The sequence below is a fragment of the Podarcis filfolensis genome (genome assembly GCF_964270895.1).
Source record: "Podarcis filfolensis genome assembly, chromosome: 14".
In the NCBI taxonomy this organism is placed as follows: Eukaryota; Metazoa; Chordata; class Lepidosauria; order Squamata; family Lacertidae; genus Podarcis; species Podarcis filfolensis.
Genome location: NC_139616.1, coordinates 34,092,011 through 34,113,340, shown reverse-complemented (window position 1 = coordinate 34,113,340; position 21,330 = coordinate 34,092,011). Strand labels below are relative to the sequence as shown.

The window sequence follows — 21,330 nt, the reverse complement described above, 5'->3', positions numbered from 1 at the left end:
AAACCTGTAGGACCTGGGGTGGGGAACCTGTGGCCCCTTGCAGGTTCGGGGACTCCACCTCCCACAGGCCCCAGGCAGCATGGCCAGTGGTCAGGGATGATGGGAGTTGCAGGTCACAGCAGCTAGAGGGCCACAGGTTCTCCATCTGCTGTAGGAGAAGGATGAGACCAGAAGGCAGGAGAAAAGTTCAAGAAAGAAAAGAGGCCGGGGAAAAAAAACTTCTGATATCTCAAGGGCAGAATGCCACTTGGGTGCCACTTGGCTGGCTAATAGGCAGGCAGGGAGTGGTCTGGCAAGGGAGTTTTGTGGACTTTGAGCAAAGGAGCGGAGAGCACCAAGGCAGCCACAGAGCAGGCAGGCGATGGTGTAAATTCACATCCTGAGTTGATATTATCAGCCAAATCTCTTGGCTGCAGGTCTATGATGAGTCTGGGATTTTTTTACATGCCAACAGGAAAGAAAACCATCTTCCACTCACCTCTTCAGGGAACTCCTCGCCTACCAGGGCCATGATCAAGGAGGTCTTCCCCACCTGGGCTATGAGAGGGAAGGAAGGAGGGAGAGAGGTGACGGAGAGAAAAAGAAACAAGAAGATCATTACAGGAACTCTTACCAAGTTAAGGAATGTAGTAGTGAGTAACATGGTGGTTATTCCATGTTATCTTCTCAACAGCTGTGCATGTTAATTGAGAGAGAAAGTGCACACACCCTTGCAGAAGGCCATCCAGTGATCTTCCCAGCTTTGTAGGAATTTGAACTCAGGTGTCTCTGGCCCAAATCCAACCATCTATCCACTATAGCACACTGGATCTCTGAAATGCGGATGATTATGTTGGGGACAGATGTGCATCACTTCAAAAAAGCTTACAGCTTTGCAGGTCACCTGAGAGACAGGTATCCAACAGACAGAACGCACCGTCCCCAGTTTCAGTTCTGTCAGATTCAATGACTAGAGGAACTGGGTGGGTGATGGCATCCCCATTCATATCAAAAGACAAATCTGACCTTTTCAGTGGGGGTTGGGTGCATATTTGCAGCTAGAGGATACGGCTTCTGAACTAACATTTCCTGAGCTGAATCAAGGAAATAGACTTCTGTATGACATGGTCCATGGTTAGATACAGCAGAGCTCAAATGACAGAGTGGCATCTAGGCCAGAGCTGGAGAACCTGTGGCCCTCCAGATATTGTTCAACACTATCACAGGGATGTTGAGAGGATAAACATGGAGCAGCCCCTTTCATATGTCACACTTGGGCTCACTGGAGAAAAGGCAGACATGCAAATGACACCAGTAAGGATTTGTTTATTTTAATGGTGCAAACTTGGAGAGTTTGTTCTCTCTTTCACAGAGAAGTGGATTTGTGATTTCTCTGGTGTCATAGTGACACCAGGTGACAATCTCTCCCACCCACACTTTGCACAGACTTGACAGCTGATTGTTTGTTCTCAAGAAGCTCCATGCACATGCTTTGCAAGACCTGACAACCAGCTCATGGTTGATGCTTCTGCAAATATGAGTTCAGATGAGTCAGCTCCTTACCTGTCCTGCACCTGACTCATATAGGGTGTAGAACAGAGGGGCATGGCTTGGCCAAAATGGCCTCAGAGTCCTGTCCCATCCCACCTGCCCCCCCCCCAATAACAGAACAGCCACGTGCCATCAGTTCATCAACATTGCTTGTCATCTATCACATTTATCTCCCACCTTTCCTCCAAGAAGCTCAAGGAGATATACATTCCCTTATCCTCCTGTATTTCCACAACAACCCTGTGAGGTAAATTGGGCGAGGGACTGTGACTGGCCCACCCAGTAAGCTTCACAGCTGAGCAGAGATTTGAACCCCGGTCTCCCAGGTCCTAGTCTAACATCTAATCATACCACCACACTGGGTCAAATAAGAGGAACACTAGAAATCGCCAGGCAGTGATTGGTCCATTTAGTTCAGTACTTTCTAAATTGACTGGCAGCAGCTCTTTGGGGTTCCAGGCAGGAGACATTCCCAGCCCTACCTGTGGATTGAACGTGGGACCAAGGCAGTTTCAGTCCCATGATGAGGCCTGAATCCTGACTGGAAGGGATCCAAGTGGTCCGCATCCTCCAGGCGTGCCTGGGGTTGTTCAGCGACCACCCGCTCAATCACCTTGCCTGTTTGTTTTATATTCCATTATTGTCATCCCTCTGTAAAACTTGCAAGTCAGTGTGGCATAGTGGTGAGTGTCCAACTATGACTTGGGAGACCAGGGTTCAAGTCTCCACTGAGCCCTGAACCCCACCTTGAGCCAGTCACTACCTTTCAACGAAACCTACCTCACAGGGTTGTTATGAGGATAAAATGCAGAGGTGGAGAAGTGTGTACCCCACCTTGAGCTCCCTTGGAGAAAAGGTGGGATAAATGTAACAATAAATAAAAGTGGGGGGGGGATTGGGACAAGATAGTGATGCAAAATTGTCTTTGTTAAAAGAAGAATCCATCCTTCCCTTGCAACTTCAGTGTTTAAACTAGGGATGGGCAAGTTGTGGCTTTTGGCCTAATTTCATGGGGGTTGCAAGGAGGGCGTAAATGGAAAGGGGGCACCAGAAAGAGACAGAAACAAACAAACAAGGAAGGAAGGTGTTTTAAAGGGCAATCTCTTACAAATGGCTGAGAGAATAAACATGTCTTAACCCGACTGAGAAAGGATAATAAAGTGGGCAACCATCAGTACCATCATGCCCTCTTCCTGTGAGCTTTTGTAGGCTGCTAGATGGCATCACTAGAAATCGCCAGGCAGTGATTGGTCCATTTAGTTCAGTACTTTCTAAATTGACTGGCAGCAGCTCTTTGGGGTTCCAGGCAGGAGACATTCCCAGCCCTACCTGTGGCTTGAACGTGGGACCTCCTCCATGCAAAGCAGATTCTTGGCCCCTGAGCTACAACCCTTCCCCAAAGACACTCATTTGCAGCAGATGCTGAGCAGAAATAGAAAAAAACGCTAGTTCCTGCTTACAGGCTCACCCTTAGAAGAAGAAAAAAGGCATACAGTAGAAGGAAAAGGGAGATAGAGGGAAAGGAGTGCCAGCTGGTGAGAGGGTAAAAGACAGTAAAGAATACAACCATCACCTAGGAATAGGAAATTGTCATTTTAAACATAGATATAAGGCCTGGGTAAGGTGCCTGGCTAGTAACTTTTGTGGACTTGGTTACAAGCCAAGAGTATGCATAAGCCACTAGTTGAAGATTAAAGCAGACAAGAAACCGCAAGAGTCCGGCTAAGAATCAAGGAATAGCACCAACAGGACATAAGAAAAGGCACTGGGGTGCAGGGGGTTAGGGTTACCTCCCAATCCTTCATCCCCAAAGCATAGACAGTTATCTGTTAGTGAATCTGCTATTTCAGGTTTAAATCCACAAAGCCCCCAATATATTGCCTCCTATACACACATATATATTTCAGAAAAAACTCAGATAATTAATTATACACAGTGCCCCGAGCCAAGATTTAGAATAGTAACTACTCTCAGCAAAGAGGAAGCTTTTTAAAGTTATTAATATTTGAAAATGTTGTTTGCAGCCCGCACAAATAGGAAAAATTCAGTTTGTTTTAGCTGTATGCTCCCAGAGAGACCATGGCTGCTCCTAATGCTGTTTTCCAAGACATAGTTAACTTGAGAAGGGAGACAGTGAGCAAGATCCATAGACCTTGACTGGAGTTCCTCCTTCTCCTTTGCACCTCACAATATTGGCTGACCAACCTACAAATAATAATAATAATAATAATAATAATAATAATAATAATAATTTTATTATATATACCCCACCTGTCTGGATAGGTTTCCCCAGCCACTCTGGGCTGCTCACAGCATATATCAGAACATATTAAAACATCAAACAATTAAAAACTTCCTTAAATAGGGCTGCCTTCAGATGTCTTCTAAAAGTCAGGTAGTTGTTTATTTCCTTGACAACTGAAAGGAGGGAGAAGGCCCTCTGTCTGGTTCCCTGTAACCTCACTTCTTGCAGTGAGGGAACCGCCAGAAGGCCCTCGGAGCTGGACCTCAGTGTAAGGGCTGAGCGATGGGGGTGGAGACGCTCCTTCAGGTATATTGGGCCAAGGCCATTTAGGGCTTTAAAGGTCAGAACCAACACTTTGAATTGTGCTCAAAAATGTAATGGGAGCTAATGAAGAACCTTTAGGACTGGTATCATATGGTCTCGGCGGCCACTCCATGTCACCAATCTCGTTGCCGCATTCTGGATTAGTTGTAGTTTCTGGGTCATCCACATACTGGTGAATGCCCAGCCCAACCCCCCGATGATTTCTCCCAGCAGCTTTATACTGATATTAACAAGCATGGGGGAGAGGATGGAGCCGTGAGGCACCCTGCAAGTTAGAGCCCAGGGGTCGGAACTCTTATCCCCCAACACCACTTTCTGGACATGACCCAGGAGGAAGGAGTGGAACCACTGTATGACAGTGCTCCCAACTCCTCTAGACGGTCCAGAAGGATGTCATGATCAATGGTGTCAAAAGCCACTGAGAGATCCAGCAGCACCAGGAAATAGCTTCCACCTTGGTCCCTGTCCCGCCGGACATCATTGACCAGCGCAACCAAGGCAGTTTCAGTCCCATGATAAGGCCTGAATCCTGACTGGAAGGGATCCAAGTGGTCCGCATCCTCCAGGCGTGCCTGGGGTTGTTCAGCGACCACCCGCTCAATCACCTTGCCTGTTTGTTTTATATTCCATTATTGTCATCCCTCTGTAAAACTTGCAAGTCAGTGTGGCATAGTGGTTAGAGTGTCCAACTATGACTTGGGAGACCAGGGTTCAAGTCTCCACTGAGCCCTGAACCCCACCTTGAGCCAGTCACTACCTTTCAACGAAACCTACCTCACAGGGTTGTTATGAGGATAAAATGTAGAGGTGGAGAAGTGTGTACCCCACCTTGAGCTCCTTGGAAAAAAGGTGGGATAAATGTAATAATAAATAAAAGTGGGGGGGGGGGATTGGGACAAGATAGTGATGCAAAATTGTCTTTGTTAAAAGAAGACCTCCATCCTTCCCTTGCAACTTCAATGTTTAAACTAGAGATGGGCAAGCTGTGGCTTTTGGCCTAATTTCATGGGGGTGCCAAGGAGGGCGGAAATGGAAAGGGGGCACCAGAAAGAGACAGAAACGAACAAACAAGGAAGGAGGGAAGGTGTTTTAAAGGGCAATCTCTTACAAATGGCTGAGAGAATAAACATGTCTTAAACCGACTGAGAAAGGATAATAAAGTGGGCAACCACCAGTACCATCATGCCCTCTTCCTGTGAGCTTTTGTAGGCTGTTAAATGGCATCCTGAAACAAAATGCTGGACTTGATGGAATTTGATCTGATCCGTAAAGACTCTTCTAACGCTTTAATTTGCAGGCTGCAGGAAAACCAATACCACCAGAATACACCAAATAGTTTCTGTGTAAGAATGCTTGGACTCTAGCAAATTCAACCCAAATTCTGAGCTCTACATTATCCAGGTTAAAACATCTTAATGCATACAAAAATTGAGAGTGGGAAAATTCTCCCATTAAATTTAGAAAAAAATGAATCTAACCCTTTGCTTCCCCCACCCCCTTTTTCTGATTACATAAATACTTTGGGTAAGGGACTTCCTTAAGGCAGTAACAAAGCCCACAATGACTCTCTGGGGTGAAAAAAAAAGAACATTTGGGGGTGGCTGGATGAAAGGAAGACACTGAGGCCCAGCGGCAGAGTGACTCTGTTCCAATGCCTGAGGGCTATTCTCTCCAAAAAAATAAAATCTACTGCCAAAAAATCCCAAAGGGAAGAATAGCAAAGAAGGATAGAGCAAAACGAGGACACTGACATGCAGTGGACAGTCACACACACTTTTGGAACTGCAAAGAGCTTTCTTTACATTTAGGCCAGAGATGGAGAACATGTGGCCTTTCAGGTGCTCTGTGGAGTTAACAGAGTTTATACTGCTAATATAACACACTCACATCTGATCTGGCCAATAGTTAAAGACGACGGATGTTGTGGCCCAACAACAGCTGGAGGGCCACACATTCCCCAGTTGTGATTTGTGGAAAGGTGCTGCCTATATGGTCTACAGCCACATAAGACTCTCCAGAGACAAGGTTGCCCCTCATGTGGACTTCACCAGCTTGCAACAAAGGCAAGCTCAGTTCTACTTCTGAGACCAAGTTATATTCCACCTCAACAGTTGGGCATACATACTTAGGTCACTCACACATGTTCATAGGAACTTAGGAAGTTGCCATATTTTGGGTCAGACTGTGTGGCCATCTAGCCCAGGATTATGAACTCTGATCACCATCAGCTGGCAGACAGAGAGCAGCCTTTCTCTCCTATCAGCCACCACCTCCTCTTTTTAACTAGGGGTGGATGCAAAATCCATCCTGTCACTGGGTTGGTAACAGTGCCTCTCAACTTGAACATGATGCTCATCAACGATGGACTGCAGTATTAAAGGGGCCACCATCATTCAAACATAGTAGGTTAGACCAAGGGTGGAGAACCTGTGGCTTTCCAGACATCACTGGACTCCAGCCCCCAGCAAGCATGGCCAATAGCCAGGGAAGATGGAGAACCAACAATCATGGTTAAGCTCTCTCCTCATTAACCTGAGCTAAAGCCAACCTAGTGAGGCAAGAGATTAACCACAAGTCCTGGTTTGAATGACACAGTAAACCCAGCGTGGACCAGGAGCAAAACATGACAGGGAGCAGCAAAGCAGCTGCAAACTCCTTTCCCCAAGCCTGTACTTTTTCGTGAAACAATGCTGGTGACTGAGACTTTAGATGAAGTCACACGCTGCTTCCTTCTGATCCTTTCATACTCCTCCCAGCTATGATCCACCCCACAAAATTTGCCCTTTTAATTTTCTTTCAGAATTTCCATAAACAGCAATTGATGTTAAATCTTTACCAATATTCCACTGGTTTTTTCCCCAGTCATTGGGAAAGGACTGCAGCTGAGCTTGTTAATTTCTGCACTTTGCAGTCTCTTAAAACGTTCTATTTAAAATATTTGCATTCTGTGTATGTATCCAAAAATACAATATAGTGCTGTTGACTTTATTTTAAGCTGCTTTCCACGTATTTCCCAATCTGCCTACAGTTTCGATTGCCAACGGATTTCGGCAAAAGATTAAATATTACCCAAGAGCCCGAAAGCATCTTAACAACAAACCCACCAGGGCTTGAGTTCTCAAAAGCCAGAGACCAATATGTCAGATGTATAAAGATGTACTCAACAGCATGCTATTGATAACCCTTAGTTATTATTTTGTAATCAGAATAACCTATTTATGATGATGGTGGTGATGATGATGATGATAATTCTCCTTTTCTCCAAGCTGAACCCATAGGGTTGTTCCAAAATGTCAGTCTGTTTCAGCGAAAGCAAAGGGCGCCTGGGGGGCACTTGGGATTGTGTTCCCCCCATGTTTCGTCTACCAGCTTTCATTCCCTCCGCTTCTGTCAAACTGCCTCTAAAAGGCTCGCCCCCCCCCCATTCTGCAAACCTGCCTTCCAGCATTATAAATCCATCTCAGGCATCCATATCCCCCAGTTGCAACCCTCAGAGACTACCCCATGACCTCTGACCCCCTCCCCAACTCCACCCTTCACGACCTCTGACCCCTCCCTCACCTGCATCCTCCATGACCTCTGACCCCCTCCCCTAAATCCACCCCTCATTTCACTGCACCTCCTCCAGCCATAGGGAGGGGGGGGGCTTCCCCAGTGCTTACCCTCCCCCAGCAGGAGGATGCGCACATCCCGCCTCATCGCCGTCGCTTCAGGAGCCACCACGACGCTCCCCGCCTCCTGACAGCGCCCCACCCACAGGACAGCAGCCGCTTCCCAGCCCGCCGCCTCCTCTCCCACTTCCGGTTCCGGCTTCCTTCCGTTTGCGACCATAGAGCCGCCGGGACAGAAGGGCGTCAGTGACAGCAGCGGCACCTCTCGGCCGGCGGGCAAAGTGCAGCGCCTCTTGCTCTTGAAGAGCGGACTGGACTGGTGTGGAGGCTGCGGGTGGGCGGGAGCGTAGCGCCACCTAGAGGCCAGGAAGCTTGCTGGGATTCAGCCCCGATTCCCAGCGATAATGCCGCCTGCGCAGGTAATAGGCGTTTGGAGAGCGGCAGCTGTAGTAATATCGTGTGTTTAATGTGCTAGGATTATTGAATAACGTGATATATTCTGCCAATCAACTAAGCACAGGCTGTGAGATTCAGCATTTTTGTAAACATTCTGGTAAAGAAGTTGGCAGAATGAGGGGGCAGGCATTATCTTGGCATGTCGCCAGATTTTAGCAGTTCTTGTTTTTATCTGCCTTGAACCCTGACAAAGAGGGTAAACAAACAAACAAACAAATAAATATGATGATGGTGATGGAGGGAACTCAAACATGCATGTGTGTATGTTTATGTTGGGGGTCGGCGCTGGCTGACCCAGATCATCTGAACAGGGCTTTGTACACGAGTCTTCTTGGTCTAAAGTCAACACGTTAGCCACTATATCATATAAAGGATGCGTAGGTTTTTTTATTGTATAATTTTTATTCCCGCCCCTTTTTTTTACAGATTTTTTTTTATAGTTTTCATTACAATTCACCTCGCACTTAGTATCACCTAACATTCAATCATTGACTTCTCTTGCCCTCCTCCCATGGTTTCATTTGTTTATCCATTAAAACTGCATATTCTCATTTCCCCTTTTATTCAAACTTCCCCTTCCCCCTATAGTTTTAAAAGTTTAAACTGAATTTAAACTAATCCTGCTAACACTCTGTCCTGCTTTACATAATTCTTCAGATACTCTGCAAAGATTTTCCACTCTTCCTGTTAATTTGCCAGTTCTACATATTCCATTAATTTTATCTGCCACTTCTCCTTTGTTGAAGTCATTCTCTCTTTCCATTTCAAAATAAATTATTTGGTCTGTGGGGACTAATATACCCAACAGGAAGCTTTCCACTTAAACATTTCCCCCCCCATTTCATTACATATCATCTCCCAGAATTCCTTCGCATTTTTACAAGTCTACCACATATGATAAAAAGTACCCTCCATTTCTTGACACTTCCAGCAAGTACCTGACTGATTTATACATTTTTGCTAATCTACTTGGTGTAAGGTACTATCATTGTCATGAAGTTTTCTTTCAGGGTATAACAAGCTGTAAATTTTAAATCCCAACTCCATGTAGATTTTTAACAGCTGTGGGTTATTACAGACATTTTTTTTAAAAAATAAGATAGCTCACACATTTTGCAAATTAATAAATATATATATATATATTTATTTTAAAAACAGAAATGAGCTAGCTTCAGTGGTTATTTTCAAACTGTATGCTCCTCTTGCCTTTCCTTGGGAAATTTCCAAAGACAGATGAAAAAATGTCCAGTTCTTCTGGTTGATACATCTGCAACACAATTGCAATCCCATTCCATTTGTACACTATTTCCTAGGATGGACAAGGACCCAGAAAGAACACAGACTTTAGGCTGATAGTTATAGAGAAAATTAAAAGGGCACAATCTGTTGGGAAGGAGTCCAAAAGCCTCAGAAAAGAAATTACACAAGAGCTCCAAGAACTGATGTAAGAGAGAATTTTTCTGCCAACTGTGCCCTTCCTGAACTAACCACGTCACCTGAAGAGTCTTAGCAAACAAAACATCAACATAAACCATGTAGAGAAACTCAGGATTGCTGCAAATGACTTTTGGGGATCCAAACCTAACAACTTAGGTCACAAAAAAACCCAACTGCCACACAAGTGTCTTTTCTGATAAATGCCTAGAAGTGAAGCAGATGCGTGAGTATCTGTGTGACCATTGTTGAATTCTGTTTCACTTGCTTTTCCTGACAAAGATGCAGGTGTGAGAACAAGATATGCATTTTAAAAAAACAACACACAGAGAAAAATATTTATATCTATATAGTGTATACCCTTCTAACTTTGCATTTAAGGCAATTTACAAAATAAAAGTGAAACAATTAGAGTGTCATAGGCATAAATCATAAAATGCACGTCACATTAACAGTAGCATGAGCAAGCCAATCCTGTGTGTGCTTTCTTGGAAGTAAGTCCCATGGGATTCAATGGGGCATACAGGAAAGCATGCAAAGGATTACAGCCTGGGAATGTAATCAAAACGACATTTTTGTTGCCTAAAGCCAAGCGGCTGCTTTTGGTCTCTCTCTCTCTCTGTGTAAAATAATTTCTCTGCAGCTTTTGACCTTCTTACTTAGCACCCAATGCAATTCACAAAACAAACACAACCCATCAACATGTCAACAAAAAGTAAAAATACAAAAATACAAAGCGTAAAATACAATGACGCTGTTGTAAAAGAAAAAGAAAAAAGGGATCATTTGCACCACTTATCCCTAGACAATCTTGTGAACTGCAAGTCTCCAAGGATTTAGCCTCCACTCGCAGGATCCTTCTATGACCAATTTGTGTGGCTGGGCCAATCCAGTCCAATCCAAATCTGTATGTGTGCTTGCACCCATGGACATTGTTTCAGAAGCCACGGGTACAAAATACTGCATCGCACCCAATCTCCTCTGTGTTCTTTTGCTTCAGCTGTGAGATGTAGCATCTCCTGAACAGAATGTGCAGTTGTAACAATGTAGGTGACAACGATGGCATGGCTTCTGCACTCTGCGCAGTAAAATCCTTGCCATGCGCATGGGGTTGTCCCAAGGAAGAAGATACCTGCATTTCTGAAGACATCCCACTTTGCTCCCAGATGCTTAGAAAGCTGTCACCTGAAAATTCCAGGTTTCTTATACCAAGGGTGAACCTCCAGATTTTTCTGGACTCCAGTTCCCATCAATCCCTAAACTGTTGGTTATGCTAGATGGGGTTGATGGGAGCTGGAATTCCAGCAACATCAAGGGAGTGGGCCACAGGGTTCTCCACCTCTGCTTTATACAATAAATGTCAGCAAAAAATGTCAGGGCATCGTGGATTGGTCTGCCCAGAGGTAGAAATCTGGCATATCTTCCTACTGCATAACACACAACTCTTTGTTCACCCCCTGCTCAAAACAGTCAAAGTGTCCATAAATTGGAAGAGTTCAGAAAGACGGATCGCCAAAGCCAACGTCTAACTGCACCTGATGGATCTCCTGGAGCAGTTCCTCATTGGCCAGCTCCAGCTGCAATGGAAGGAGAAGGGATGACACGAGGCTAAATCAAGCGCCTATTTAAAGATCTGTCATGTATGCTTTGGTTCAAGGAGGAAGGCTGGGCCAGTTAATCCCTACTTCAAGGCCACACAAGACAACCAGAAATACTTTCACTGTCGGCCTGCCAAAAGCTGGCATCCGATGTGATAGATCATGTCAGGATGGTGAGATAGCAGCATGCAACAGCAGCTGATTGAGAAATGCCACATTTAATTCAATGCCATTTTCAGTGTGTGTCTCACTTTTCATCATGGGAACATTCGGAACCCGCAATGATGCCTGATATATAATATAAATATAGCATAATGTCTACACACGGACATTGAACAGCCCTTTTTGCATTGACTTTAAAATACAACCAGTGTACAGAAAAGCACTTTGGTCACAGATAGTACTATGTGAATTAGTGCTCATGCCCAAAAGGTTTTTCCACTTGATTTTACTTGATACTCATGTTTGTGTTGCCTTCATTTATTTGTACTGTAATGGTTTTGTTACTGCTTCATCAGTCTTCTTGTTCTTAGCCTCCTTGCATTTTTCCAAGAAATAGAAAGGAGGGATATGCTTTTAAATTATATATATATATATATATTTGTTCATATATATATATATATATATATATATATATATATATATATATATATGACGACGAAATTAATCCTGGCTTAAAGAATGTGTGACTTGCTAGTCACACCTGCTGGTTGCTTCTGAACCAAAGTGTAACACCTTTCCACAAATCTAACAATCGTGAAAGAGAGAATAGGGTGACAAACCTTAACAGCATATTTGTAGGATTGTTCTGCCTCCAGCTGCCTTCCACCCTGAAGAAGAAGAAAGCAGTCCATAGTAAGCTGATCTTTTACAACACAATATTGCAGTTGCAAGAAACTGCAAAGGGTTTAATTATGGGTTAAGAAAAAGAATGGACAGCAGAGAAGCACCACTCCCCGGTGAAGTACTTGTTAGTTGTCAACTTGAGGATAGAGGCAAACAAAAGGGAAATGATGTTGGGGGGGGGGTTGACACCAAATTTCTTTCCACATTTCTGTTTTGATAAATAGGACCCATCGATTTACCAGTTAAATATTTGAGGATTCCACCCCCCCCCCCAAAAAAAAGATACACAGATGAACCATGTTAAGCTTGGGCATCAGAATGGTTGAGTACCTGTTTCCATTGAGAGCATCCTTGAAACCCTCCACCTAACATACTCACACTGCTGTAAAGAAAAGGAGATAGGTCTTTTGCTGGGTTAAAAGGCCCTTGAGAGCTCACCTGCATGCAGACGAGAGCCAGATACGCCCACACTTCAGCATTGTTGTTGTTGAGGGCATTGGCCTCAGAGAGGGCATCTTCTGCCTCCACCATCTCTTTGAGCTTTAGAGAGGGAGAAGTAGACTGATTAAAAACGTAAGACCATGTGCTGTGCACTTGGGTTCAAGCACCAGCAGTGGGAGTGCACTGCAGCCGGATTAAAGAGCATCAGTCTCTTACCCTATAGCAGGCAATTCCTACTCCCAGCCATGTGAGACAGGAAGGTGATTTCTTACTGGCCAGCAGGTAGATGTCCTTTGCCTTGTCATACTGTCAGAGGAACAGAGGTTGGCAAATTACTCTCCATGCTATGACAATTGACACAATACTCTGTTTTGTTCTTGACAGAAGCCTTCTCTAGCCACCGTTTCAAAGAGAACTACTCACAAAGGATAGTGTGTTTTTTTTATTATATTTATTAGCTGCTCAGTAACTGTTGGTGACATATAAAGGAATATCAAAACAAACAAACAAAAAGGACTACTAAAACAAGATAAAATCAACCAATACAATCTGAAATGAGCACTTAACGTAAGTGTAAAAACTTTGCCCAGCAGAAAGCAATAGCCCTTAAAATTCCAGGATGTAAAACAAGCACATTAAAGGGCAGCAGGTTCAACTAGTCCAGTGGCCCTCCTGCTGCTAACAACCAGGTGTGTCTCCAAGAAGCCCACAAGTAGGGCTTGAAGGCAACAGGCCCCCCCAGTCTGAGTAGGAGAGGTTCCCCTCAGATTTCATGCCAAGACCACCCAGCTCTTCTGTGTCCCACTGAACTCCCCATTTTCTGCCTCCTCACCTCCTTCCTCTCTAAGTAGATGGATCCTAACCGCAGGTAGACAAAATGCATGTCCTTTGCATCAGTCACAAAACTGATGGTCCGCTCATAGCAGGCCTTTGCCTCTCCAAAGTCCCCAGTCAGGTAGCAGAGATGCCCTTTCTGAGCCCAAACCTCTGGATTCTGCACAAAAAAATAAAATAAAAATGGTGGCAGGAAATGGAATAAGCGGTTCCATGCACAAGTGGTTCCATGCAATAAGTGGTTGGCATCATAGCTGTCAACTTTTCCCTTTTCTTGTGAGGAATCCTATTCGGAATAAGGGAATTTCCCTTAAAAAACGGGAAATGTTGACAGCTATGGTTGGCATGCATATTTGAGGTATGGCAAGGTTAAAGTACATAGAGCTTTCCTGAATCATGTTGTAAGAAAATCGGTTTATGAAGTATGGGAAAAATATAAAAATTTAATAGAGCAAAAAACACCTTGGTGGCTCTCCCCATTAGAAGCGATATCCTTAAAAAAACTGAATATGAGAAATGGTTGGGCAATGTGCAAAGAACTAGGTTTGAAGATATAAGAGAATTACTAATTGACTGGTTACTATCAATTAAATAATATATTTAAGGTAGACAAAAAGAATGCTTTTTGTACTGAAATCTCTAAATTTGAAAAAGAGCTGCTAGAGAATAAAACAAAATTACTTTCGAAAATGTATAAATTAATATTAGAATGGTATACAAAAGACAAACAGGTCAAATCAGTAATGATACACTGGGCGAGAGACTTTGGGTATAATATACAACTGGCAGCATGGGAGAAGTTATGGAATTGGGATTTAAAGTTCACGGCATGTTATACGTTGAAATAAAATTATATGAAAATGATGTATCGATGGTATTTAACTCCTAGCAAATTGGCAAAAATGTATTAAACCGGCTCAAATGTATGCTGGAAATGTAAGGGGAAAAGGAGGCACCTTTTATCATATGTGGTGGAAAGGTAAGGTAGTAAGGGGATTTTGGGAAAAGATATATAATGAGTTGGAGAAAAAATGTTTAAAATAACCTTTGCTAAAAAACCTGAAGCCTTCCTTTTAGGAATTCTAGGTGTCGAAATCCCAAGGAAGCAGAAAGGAATCTTGTTTTTATGATTTATGTTTGATATATGATTGTAAAATTTTAATCTGAAAAACCAAACAAATATTTTTTTTAAAAAAAAGAAAGGAAGAAGGAGGGTGGGGTGGGGTGGTTCAGAAGAATGAGTCTGACAAGGGTAGTAGTTAAAAAACGTCTCAAAAACAAATGATGTGGTCAGGTCTGTGCAGAGTGAAGCAGCTGGGTACACTTGCCCCAGGCTTTGAAGGGCTAAGCTGGCTGGAGGGCCCCACCAGCGGTCTGCCGGACTTACACTGCCGTGCCAAGAATGCCCTGTCTCTCCCAGCCGACCGGGGACTCCCACCCTGGGCCTCAGACAAGCCTGCACAGGCCTGGATGTGGTGATGGGGAATTCTGAGCTTTTCAATGCTTTCTGTTCTGGGCACCACAGTTCAAGAAGGACACTGACAAACTGGAACGTGTCCAGAGGAGGGCAACCAAAATGGTCAAAGGCCTGGAAACAATGCCTTATGAGGAACGGTTAAGGGAGCTGGGCATGTTTAGCCTGGAGAAGAGGAGGTTAAGGGGTGATATGATAGCCATGTTCAAATATATAAAAGGATGTCACATAGAGGAGGGAGAAAGGTTGTTTTCTGCTGCTCCAGAGAAGCGGACACGGAGCAATGGTTCCAAACTACAAGAAAGAAGATTCCACCTAAACATTAGGAAGAACTTCCTGACAGTAAGAGCTGTTCAACAGTGGAATTTGCTGCCAAGGAGTGTGGTGGAGTCTCCTTCTTTGGAGGTCTTTAAGCAGAGGCTTGACAACCATATGTCAGGAGTGCTCTAATGGTGTTTTCTGATTGGCAGGGGGTTGGACTCGATGGCCCTTGTGGTCTCTTCCAACTCTATGATTCTATGATTCTATGTAGGAAACTTTTACACAAGGAATCTCTGTCCTGCACAGAGGCAACAACCTGCTTGCCAAGGCCTCTGCTGCTGCTGCTCATCACTCCAGTGTGCTGCTGTCTCAGATCAGTACGCTAGCAGAAAAATGCCCCACAGCCTTGAAGAAGGAGCACACCTTGTATCACAGTAGAATCTGGTTGGCCGCTGTGAGAACAGGATGCTGAACTCAATGGGCCATTGGCCTGATCCAGGATCTTCTTATCTTTTGATGTTGCAGGAAGGGCAGCTGTGTTAGTCTGCTGTAGTAAAAACAACTAAGAATCTTCAGCCCCCTTAAAAGTTACAGCATAAACTTTGGTGGAATAGAGCCAACTTTGTCAGATACATGACATATTATTCTCAGTTTGGGGAGGTCTAGGGAGATATATATTTGTGTGTGTGTATACATATAAAATCTCACACGTGCTGCCCTTTTTTCCTGGTAAACAGTGGAATCAGATACAAAAGGTATTAAGAAATCTGGCATCATCTTTGGGAGGTGCCAGTCTTGTTGATGCTGGGTAAGCAGAACGAAAGGGTGCTAAAAAGAGATACTTGCCAGGTAATCAATCTGAACGGCCATTTCCAGGCATTCTTCTGTCTTGCTGTATTCCTTCTTGAGCATGTATGTCTGGGCCAGCACCAGGTAGTAGTCACAGCTGGGGCCTCCTTGAGGGCAGAGCAGCTCATGTGCCAATGCCCTGTGAACAAACTGAGAAGGAAAAGCCAGCCCCAGGGTTTGTTATGCAGCCACGAAAACCTCCTGACCTGCTCAACCAGATGCCGCTAGCCTTCATTCACAGTTAAATTTGCTGTCTCTTGCTCTCCTACCTATCAGTTCCACACAGTCCTGCTCCACATTCCAGCTGTGGCCTCTGGCTTCCAAATTTAGCTTACCTGGAGTCAAGCTCGTAACTCTGTGAGGCGTAAACTATAGTTCCCAGAATTCTTTGAGGGAAAGGAAGAGCTTTAAATGTATAGTGTGTACCCAGAGAACCCACAGAGTTGGTGCCTATGGTTAGAAGGAAAAGCCACCTTGAAGGTTTCATTTTTCACTCCCCTCATGAACGCACAACCAAAATATCATCAAAAAGCAGAAAAGAAGTAAAACACGTGCTCCCTCAACTTACCGTATTTTTCGCCCTATAGGACGCACTTTTTCCCCTCCAAAAATGAAGGGGAAATGTGTGTGCGTCCTATGGGGTGAATGCAGGCTTTCGCTGAAGCCTGGAGAGCGACTTCGCGCCGGGCTCCCGAGGGCTGCGCAGAGCTGCCTGCATTCCAAAGCCTGGGGCGCGCTGAAGAGCGCTTGGGCTTCGCGCAGCTCTCCACAAGCCTGGGGAGACCGGGGCGACTTCCCGCCAGGCTCCCTAGGCTTGCGGATAGCAGGCTGTTCTCGGGGCTAGGGTCGGTGGAAGCTCGGGCTTCCCCCGCGCCAGCCCCGCACCTGGGGGGGGGAAATGAATTTTTTTCTTTATTTCCCCCCAAAAACAACTAGGTGCGTCCTATGGGGCGAAAAATACGGTATATTCCTGTCAATTAAAACTTGCCCTCCCTGTCTGTTTTTTGATGATTAATCAGTGGAGTCTCATTTGATTAATCCACCAGATGAAACATGAAGCACTAGTTGATTCCCCATGGAAAGGGAGCAGCTCTACTTTGCAGTTGCCTCCACCCCACCCCACCCCCTGCCCTGTTAGTTCCACATTCACCTGGAAGGCATTGACGTCCATCAAAAAGCTAATTGTCTCCATGAAGATGGTGGTGGTGGGCTGTGGGGGAGGGGGAGGCTCTGTTTCAAAGACAACCTTGGGTTCTGAAATGAAGCAGGGAATTCAAGGAATTTAACAACAAACAGACCTTAGATGCCTTTCTTTAGTACAGTATGATCACTTCTTGAGTAGGGGTTCTATTCCAGGGATGGCATGTATATGCAAGAATGCCTATATTCAAGCCATCCCCTTGGAACTGCCCCTGCACAAGCATCCTTACCTTTCCAGAGTCCTGCACTGAGCTGGCCTTGCCCCAGCAAGGCAGAGAGCGTTGAAGCTCTCTGTCTTGCTTACCGGGCTCATGGATGCTCTCATGAAGACTCTGAGATGCTCTCATGAGATCTCATGGGACCACCCAAGTCCCCCAGAAATCTTGCAAGGGAAAACCCTGTGCAAAAAGAGCTTTTAAGCTCTCTGCTTTCCATGCATTTAATTTGTGCAATTTCAGCTGGCTAGCCTTCTCCTGTGTAAAGTTGAAATTGCACATGTTAAACGTGCATAAGTTGCGATCATACTGTACTCAATTTATTAAATAAATGCAGCAAATGCACATTTTCATTTTTCATTTAAAGTTTTCAGCAAACTTCCACTTTGCAAAGTGTGCCTGGTCCCCACACCACCAACACCACCAGCAGTGTCTATCCACAACCCAGGCGTGAAGCCTAAGCCAAGCCAAAAGCCTATGTTAAGAGAGCAAGTTGAGGAAATGCAAAATAAGCACAGCACTTAGGAGAATGCCAATGAAAAGGGAAATGGCTGCAGTTCATCTGTTTGCCTGTAGTCAGCAATGGAAATCAGTCCATCCAGGTCTGGAGGTCTGCTTTGTTTGGCTTCACTCACCCCTGAGCAGAAACTCTGTTCAAATGCAGGCTAGTAGTCCATTGGACAGGTCATCCTATGCAATCCAGACCCTGCTATGACCACCCAAGCACATCCTTTTGATTTTGGCAGCTGTGCCCCTTAGATTGCTGGTGTCGTTTTGCTCATTTGTGCAGCAAGAGTGGTTCTGCTGCAGCTCATTCTCTTGCTTCCCAGTCGTAATCATCATTTGCCTCGAATCCTAAGCTTGTGGCCCCTAACCTTTCAGAGAAGGCAGCTTCATTCTACTGGGAGCCATCGACATCTTCCTGGACATCTTAGGCACTCCTTCCTCTTCTTGCAGGCGGTGAAAGGATTCTTCATCAGATGCTAAAGGGAAATTATGAAAAATGAGAAAAATCAAAACAAGAACAAGCCTATCTTGATCTGCCTCTCAGATCCCTGACATTCAGCTTGGCCCAGTTATACAACAAGACTGGTGTTGTAGCTCATTCTATTTCTTCAAGGAACAGTCACACCCTCTCCAACCCCAAGGTTGTGGCCCCAAACCTTTCGGAGGCGCCAGCCTCAATCTACTGGGAGCCAGGGACATCTTTCTGGCAATCTTAGGTTTCTCCTCTTCTGCCCGATGGATGGTTGTGGGCGGCTCTGGGATGTCTGAAACTTCAACAGATGCTAAGGGGAAATCCGGAAAAATGAGAAAAGTCAAAGAAGAACAAAACTATCTTTGCATATTTCTAACTGGATAGCAAGTCTCAGTACAGGAGGAATGAGCTTACATACTCACATCCACACCCCCGATCCCATGTCCTGCCTGCAGAAGCCGATTGGTTGGGAGTTCTCTATGAACTTACTGGGTTAGCTAGAGTTACTGAGCAGCTCAGCCTTGCTGTTATTTTAATAATAATAATAATAATAATAATAATAATAATAATAATAGTAATAATAATAATAATAATAATAATAATAATAATTTATATATACCCTGCCCATCTGGCTGGGTTGTCCCAGCCATTCTGGGCGGTTCCCAATCAAATATCAAAAACACAATACAGCATTAAACATTAAAAACTTCCCTAAACAGGGCTGCCTTCAGATGTCTTTTAAAAGTAGGATAGTTGCTTATTTCCTTGACATCTGATGCCCCTCGCAGCTTCTTGACACTACAAGCCCCCATGATGCCTTGGGAAGGAGTGCAAAGCAAACGCTTAAGCGAGGGAACAGGAGTCTGTGGCCTACAAGTCCCATCATGCTGGCTGCGCTGGGGATTCAAACTACTTCCTCCAAACAGAGTATTTCCCCACTGCAGATTTCTCCTTTAAACTTTTGACAGTTGTCAATCATCTGGTGTTGTTATGACATCAGGTGACTGACAGATGGACGCAACCACCCCCTGTTGAAGCCCCACCCCCGGGTGCAGGTGAATTAAGGATCTGGCCTGTCAGGTTCCCCACCCCTACACTAGTAAGATCAAGAAGCAAAACCAACACTTCAGAAAGGGCAAAGGAGTCCAGGAAGGGTGAGAGAGATTACTGTATAGGCATGACCAGTATGTGCAGAAACGCACACACTTGCACAGTGCCAAACTCAGAAGTGACCTGGAAACGTCATAAAAGATGTCACTAAAAGGGCAGAAAGGGGCCAGGGCAGAGTTGGAGCAGAGGCAGGATGGGGCAGAACAGAGTGTTTCAATTGCATGCTATTTAACGGATGCACACAATGACCTCCCGGACCGCAATCCTCATGCAAATTGGGTTTGCCTGTAGTCATAAAAATAGGTTTTCAGAAAGATGAGAGGAAATGTTTTGGGATAAACAGAGTTCTAATCCCAGAGACACAGATGATGTCCCTGTTGGCATAATATATTCTGTCTGTTGTGAACATGAATATTTTTGACCTGCTGTGAACATGCTGCGCCTTTTCCAAGACCCCATTGTTTACAAATTCCCTGCAGGCAGAGTCTCAGCTTACGTAGCTCCTCCTCCGCTGAAACAGAAAGAACTTCCACTGCTGAAGGAGACATGGAGACCTTTCGTACTGCTGCATCTCCAACCTCAGGTTGAGGTCGCTCCTTCTGGAGAGAAGCCTTCTGGAGTTTGAAAGCCTTCTGAAACGCCATCTCCACCCTAATGTCGTTCTCCTGGATATCATAGAATAGCCCTGTGGGAAAGGCAAGCAAGAGAGTTGCATCACTGCTGGGAGGTGGGAGGGAGCCTCTCAACCTGCAGTGCCCCCAGCTGGCCAGGCACCTTAATGGGTCGTGCAGGAAGAAGGCGATAAAATTCACCCTCCTTTCCATCAGGGAGTAGGGGGCAGAGTTGACTGTAATTGACCTGCATGAAAGACTCTACGATTTGAAAACAGAGACACTGAATGTAGTCTCCTTACTTATGGAAAATATTTTAATGAAAACATACTAAAGGGGGAAAAAACTAGTCCTACTTAGAATAGATCCACTGAAGTTAATAGAATGACCAACTTAGGTTCATGAGTGTCAATGGGTTTACTCTTGAGTAGGACTTAAGTTGGCGACAGCCCACTGTGGTGGTGGTGTTATTGTTAAACCACTTATTTGGAAGAAAAGAGAAATCCCTTCCAAAGAAGAGAAATAAATACTGTTCGTCTTCATAAGGGCTAGAAGCTTGTTCCCCCACTCTGGGATTCTCAAATCATTCTACACCAGGCGTGAGATTCCATGCTTGCATAGTGTATATGTAACTTGAATACAACCCATGGAAGAGATGCCCAGACTCTGCAGCCAAGGCAGTGCGGCTGAGATGTGCTGGGTTGGAAATAGGTGAGAGAGCGGATGGTGAACTAAAATGGAATAAAACCGACACCTGCCTGTGAACAAATGTACCCGAGCCTTAAAGTTCCTGTATGTGTGCAGAGGGAATCCTACGATGTCAGAGGTGTGCCCAGTACCGATGAAGAGAATACCATGATAAAGAGCATTAACAAGACCACCCCAGCAAATCCAGCTGACCTACCTAAGATGGTCCAGGCCAGAATGCTGGAGGGTTCCAAGCAGGTGGCATCCTCAAAGAAGACCTCAGCATCTTCGTAGTTCTCCAGCATCACAGCCATAATGCCACAGAGCAGTATGCTGGGCAGACAAAACCAAAGACTGAAGCAGCTGCCCACTTGCAAAAAGCAAACAAGCAAGAGCCCACTGCAATGTGTAGCCTATGAGCGTTCCTGCTATAGTAAGGATGGAAGGCAACTAAGTGTTACTCAGACTAGACCCGTTGAAATTATGGGCCTAACTTAGCCATGCTCATTAATTTCAATGAGTCTACTCTGAGTAAAACTTAGTTGCCTACCACCCAATGTCTCCACCCAGTGTCTACCGTCATTGCACTTTAAATCATGACTAACTTACCCCACTGATTTCCATG

At 44.8% G+C, this 21,330-nt stretch overlaps 2 protein-coding genes across 8 annotated transcripts in view; both read right to left on the bottom strand.

Annotated features, from left to right (window-relative positions):
• RHOT2 (ras homolog family member T2) overlaps nt 1–7,898 on the bottom strand; it is a 35,358-nt gene extending 27,460 nt beyond the window's left edge. The window contains exons 1-2 of the mRNA XM_083585110.1: nt 7,762–7,898; nt 479–537 (exon numbers count right to left, since the gene is read on the bottom strand). Of these exons, the coding sequence (XP_083441236.1) occupies nt 479–537; nt 7,762–7,798 (96 nt within the window). The 5' untranslated portion in view covers nt 7,799–7,898. The remainder of the gene's footprint in view (nt 1–478; nt 538–7,761) is intronic.
• A 1,379-nt stretch (nt 7,899–9,277) lies between these two features.
• Nucleotides 9,278–21,330, bottom strand: part of CFAP70 (cilia and flagella associated protein 70) — a 37,803-nt gene continuing 25,750 nt past the window's right edge. For 4 of the 7 annotated variants that reach the window (XM_083584920.1, XM_083584922.1, XM_083584924.1 and 1 more), the window contains exons 19-29: nt 20,923–21,038; nt 19,904–20,092; nt 18,482–18,607; nt 18,194–18,301; nt 17,054–17,157; nt 15,901–16,053; nt 13,318–13,479; nt 12,702–12,791; nt 12,447–12,584; nt 11,981–12,095; nt 9,607–11,177 (exon numbers count right to left, since the gene is read on the bottom strand). In XM_083584920.1, coding sequence (XP_083441046.1) covers nt 11,982–12,095; nt 12,447–12,584; nt 12,702–12,791; nt 13,318–13,479; nt 15,901–16,053; nt 17,054–17,157; nt 18,194–18,301; nt 18,482–18,607; nt 19,904–20,092; nt 20,923–21,038 — 1,300 coding nt within the window. In that variant the 3' untranslated portion in view covers nt 9,607–11,177; nt 11,981. Of the gene's footprint in view, nt 11,178–11,980; nt 12,096–12,446; nt 12,585–12,701; nt 12,792–13,012; nt 13,155–13,195; nt 13,480–15,900; nt 16,054–17,053; nt 17,158–18,193; nt 18,302–18,481; nt 18,608–19,903; nt 20,093–20,922; nt 21,039–21,330 lie in introns of those variants that run through there. The other 3 variants (XM_083584919.1, XM_083584923.1, XR_014541400.1) reach the window with 2 other exon arrangements.